The 5,033-nt window shown below is 30.2% G+C and overlaps 1 protein-coding gene across 1 annotated transcript; it reads left to right on the top strand.

Moving 5' to 3' along the window:
- Positions 1-3,707: 3,707 nt before the first annotated feature.
- Positions 3,708-4,727, top strand: LOC110733334 (chaperone protein dnaJ 11, chloroplastic-like). The gene has a single exon (XM_021913364.1). The coding sequence runs from the start codon at positions 3,866-3,868 to the stop codon at positions 4,421-4,423; it is 558 nt and encodes a 185-aa protein (XP_021769056.1). The 5' UTR covers positions 3,708-3,865; the 3' UTR covers positions 4,424-4,727.
- Positions 4,728-5,033: the final 306 nt, after the last annotated feature.

Below are 5,033 nucleotides of genomic sequence, written 5' to 3'. Positions count from 1 at the left end.
AATTAGATTTAACATTTTAAAGCAAAATAAACGAATTAGATTAGATTTAACATTTTAAATTCAAGTGTCACGTAACTATAAAACATTTGGTAAATTTTAGCTTGTTAATTTTTATTTTTTTTTGCTTATGTGGCAATTAAAATTTTTAATTATGAAAGAAATTGCAAAATTATTTTTTCATTGGCTAAAATCCCTTATTTTTCCATGTATGTGGCGCTCTAAAATCTCTTAATTATCTTGTATTTATGGCTTAACAAAAAAATTATCTTGTATTTATCTAATCAAAATTCAAACGATTTTTTTTTTCAATCCAATTTCGTATTTATAATTTTTGTACTCATACTCCATAAATTTTAATATTAAATCTTAATTTAATGAAATTAATTCATATCTTGTCAACATACTCCGCATATTTTATCATTCTTTTTTAATCTAATTCATTAGTGTGTAGCCCGGGCATTACAGTTGCTACTTTAATTAGACCTTGTGATAATCAATTATATACATTTATTTTCATGTTTATAATGTAGTTTATGATTGGCTTAGATTGTTAAGTAACTATCTTTCTTATTAAAGGTTGGGTGTTCGAATCCCCTTATCTACGTGGCACAGAGACGTTCTTAGTAACACCTTTTAATTTATTAGTATAGATTCATTTTTTTTTTCAATTTAGATCCTACGTGGCATGTTGTTGGTGGTTGGCAACAACAAAGTTATCGCAATTCGCAACAACAGTTGTCGTTGTGAAAAATAAATTTTTAGCAACAACAGAAGTCATTGCTTCCATTTTTTGTGACTTTTGCATGTGATGTACTCGTAATGACCTTGCGATGTTTTTTGCAACAAGAAACTGTTTTTAGCAACATTTTCGTAGTCATTGATGGTGTTCGTTCTAAAATGAAAATGGAAGAAGAAAGAAAAAGCAAAGGGGGTCTAATCTAGGTTACAAATAATAAATTAGCTTGAAAAATGGCTTTTAAAGGAGTTTAGATTTTAATGTATTCATTTGATCTTTCATGCTTAAAATCTTTTTCTTTTTTGGTGCTCTTTTTGCAACACCTATCTTATTCCTTATGAAGAGATAACTTGGACACACAACATTGACGTGGATATGTGGGTTGAATTAATGTCAATACCTCATTTAGGCCTCTAGTTGCATTAACAAATTACATATAAATTCTTCAAATAATGTCATTTTCAATAACCGTTTGATTGGTTGTTTTTCTAATAGTAATTAATACACTAAGATGGATGGTAAATTCTATCTTTGCCAAGAATAATATTATTAGTAGTAATTGTATGGAGTAGTAGTTATCCTTATCAAATTACCACCATCACTTTCTAATTTCCAAGGCCCAATTTAATCATCTAGTCACTATCATTTATCCTTGAAATTTATTTGGCGTGACACATGAGGCCCATGTGACGCCATGACCCATAAACTCTTAAAGTGGGCCCACACTATTCGGACTTATCCAACTATCCAATAAAAATATCCACTTCCCAAACTCATTTTCTACGTAGTACGAGTACTATGCATAGGATCACCTCATGTCACGACTTAAGTATGTTCTATTCATTTTAGTTTTAATTTTATTTTAATTTTAATTTTAATTTAATTTTTATTTATCTAAATTTGAATTTGAGTAATCTTATTAGAACTTATATTTCTTAAACTAAACTATTTAAAATTAATTAAATTCGAAATAAGTGAAAATAAGGTGAACAAATCAGGTCTTTATATTATTAGAGATTTAGAAGTAGAGAACACCATCTTCTTATGAATCTGAATTTTTTTTTTTTCTCTCTGTAGAATTATGTATAAGTATCTAAAAGAAGAAGTATTAATAATATATATATTTATATTTATTTTTTGACACAAATATATATATTTATTGATTTGTGGGTTATACTTCGTATATGATATGATATATATCCCAAATAATATATAACTAGAAATTAAAGACAATTTAAAACTTTTAGCTAACCATTTCTTTTCCTCTCTCCAAAACCCTACCCACCATTGTTGAATTTTAAAGGGGCTTCTATCGGTTTTAATCTATAGCCTAAGATTTAGGGTGTGTTCTATTCATCTGATTTTTTTACTTATTTGAACTTAACTGAACTTATCTGAACTTATTACACTTTATTAACACTTATTTTCACTTATTTGACCTTATTAAAACTTATTAACACTTATAAGACTTTATTAGACATTATTTGTCATTCTTGAAACATATTGTGTAACATATTGGTAATATGAGTATATATATAACAATATATTAAAATAAAAGTAATAAAATATGAAAATATTAGCAATTTTTAATATATTAAACTTGTTGATTTGCTTAACTTTTATATAAGCAAAATTTATCTAGTCTTACCATAACTTATGAGTATAACGTTACTTTAATTTTATTTTTTATGCAAATGTTACTTTATTCTTATATGAACTCATGATAATAAAACACATAAAATTTTACAAAAAAAAAAAAAAAAAGTGAAAAGCAATCTTGATTAGAAATAACTCTATATAAATATAATAAGTGGAAATAAGGTGAGGAGAACATTAATTTAGATTTTATTAACCCTGAACTTATCTGAACTTATTAACCCTTATCTGAACTTATTAAACCTGAAATAAGTGAAAATAAGGTGAACAGAATAGACTCTTAGTTATATGATCTCAACAATAGACTTGGAAAAGTAAATACGTATTTGATCATCAAATCAATTATCAATATACAAAATCTAACAAAAAATAGTAGATGAGAGCAAAATCCAATATTAAATTGCTTCAACTTGAAAAATCTACTAGTCCTTTCATGAGTAATAACTTAATTGATACGATTATAAGTATATGGTACATCCTTTCCCATCCAAAATATCCTAAACCAACTCAAAACAAGTTCAATTACCTAACTAATTAAAAAATCAGATCCATTCCGAATAATCTATTTTCCCTTTAACTAAACCAGAGCCCATACATTAGACAATAGAGTGCAAGTGCAACAATCACAAGAGGCAAACGCAAAAATAAAATCCATGTGTAATTGACAAATAAAATGTTTTTTTTTTTGCAAAAAATGTTTCTAGAAGAACGCGCCGATTTAATAATCCAAGTGCAGAAAATCAGTGGCAGCAATTTTAATAATCCATAGATGGGGAATTTTAAAGGGGGGAAAGTTAGACATTTGTAAATACATAACATTGATTAAAATATTATTAAAACACATGATAGAGAGGGAAAAGAGGAGAGAGATAGGAAGAGAGGTCTGTAGGTGGACCCTACCTATTTTTTTGGTCGGATTGTATCACGTGATAGGAGATCACATGTTGATTGTTCCACTAAAAGTTTATATGTTACCATTGAATTCTCAGTGGTACCATTTTTGCATAAATTTTGTACAACTGAATGCATATATAATACCATTATGTGCATATATAGTTACACTGTACATTCAGTGGTACCATTTAATCATCCAATGATACCAGAATATGAATTCGTTTGTACATATGTATAATTACATGAATACCCCTTGTTATGCATTTGTAAATGCCTAACTTTCCTCCATTTCTAGTTCCTCATCCATAGATACCGACACTTTCCTGAGTCAGCACACGGTCTCTCCACCTCCGCCAATGGATAAGCCTAACATTAACCTCTTCTTTTTCGACATGGGCCCCACTTTTCCCTCCAATCATAAATTCAATACATTCCCAACTCTATTGCTATATTAACCCCTTATTTCTCCAAACTTTCAGCACTCTTCTTATACCACTCATACATCCCACAAGTTTCATATTTCACACAATCTAAATCAACCTCTACATTTGTACACCAAAACTATAACAAAAAAAAAATATGGCATCTACTATTTCATCTTCTTTTACTTCTAACACATTTACTTCCCTATCCTCCACCACCAATCATCCTCGCCACGCCGCCACATCCACGTCTCATGTCTCGTTCCGACGGCCTCTCTCCACTATCTCCGCCGTCTACACCACCACAAATTATTCAACAAGCTCTTCCGTAGGCGTTGCTTCTAATACTTCCCTCCAAAACTCGTCGTTTTACGAGGTTTTGGGGATCCCCGCGGGTGCCTCCGGTAAGGAGATCAAGGCTGCTTATAGGAAATTGGCTAGAGTTCTTCACCCTGATGTTGCTCTTGTCACATCTAATAATGCCACGTCATCGGTTGATGAGTTTATTAAGGTTCATGAGGCTTATGCTACATTGTCCGATCCTAAAAAGAGGGCTGATTATGATCGGATGATGTGGCTTCAAGGTCGTCGGTTGAGTTACTCCCCTACCTATTGTTCGATGTCTTCCGGCACCAAATATGGTGGCGGAACGACATCGTGTTCGGGGTTTTCCGGATATACTCGCCGTACTTGGGAGACTGACCAGTGCTGGTAGAATTTATTAAGCATGTCTAGTTAGTTTTAGTTTTACTTGTGTACAAATTTGCAGATCAAGTTAAAATTAAAAAAAAAAAAGAAAAAAATTACGTATATAGTTTGATGTGGATAAATTAGGTGTTACTGTACTTGAATTAGATTAAATTAAATTCCTCACATCAATTAAGTTAGAGTAAGTTGTAAGTAAAGTAAGATGTGGAGGAAATGTTTCACACTACAAGTAGAGGATATGTTTTTACCTCTTTAGTACTCCTATAATGAAGACACAATGAATATTTTGGATCCAAATATTTTCAATCTCACATTTTTTTTTTTTGAAGCAAAGTATCACTTTTGTTCTTAAAAAAAAAGTATCACTTTTGTTCTTTATGAGACTCAATATTTCCTTATTTCCTTGGCCCCATAATATTCCCAATTTATAGAAAGAAAAAAAAAATTCTTAAAAGAAAATACTAATACTCCATAAGATAAGTGTATTGGACACTCCTAATAGGGGAAAGAAGCGAAAATTTGGGATGTTTTGTTGTTCTATGGAATATCTAATATATACTTCGGATTCTTTTTCTATTCTAGATCTTTAATCACAATGAAACTTTTTCATTATTCAC

The sequence above is a fragment of the Chenopodium quinoa genome, unplaced genomic scaffold (genome assembly GCF_001683475.1).
Source record: "Chenopodium quinoa cultivar QQ74 unplaced genomic scaffold, ASM168347v1, whole genome shotgun sequence".
NCBI lineage: Eukaryota > Viridiplantae > Streptophyta > Magnoliopsida > Caryophyllales > Amaranthaceae > Chenopodium > Chenopodium quinoa.
Note: the sequence above shows the minus strand (reverse complement) of the source record. Positions and strands in the feature narration are given on the sequence as shown.

What these genes read in the sequence shown, in the direction of transcription:
- LOC110733334 (XM_021913364.1), top strand. Translation starts at nt 3,866, where the DNA reads ATGGCATCTACTATTTCATCTTCTTTTACTTCTAACACATTTACTTCC.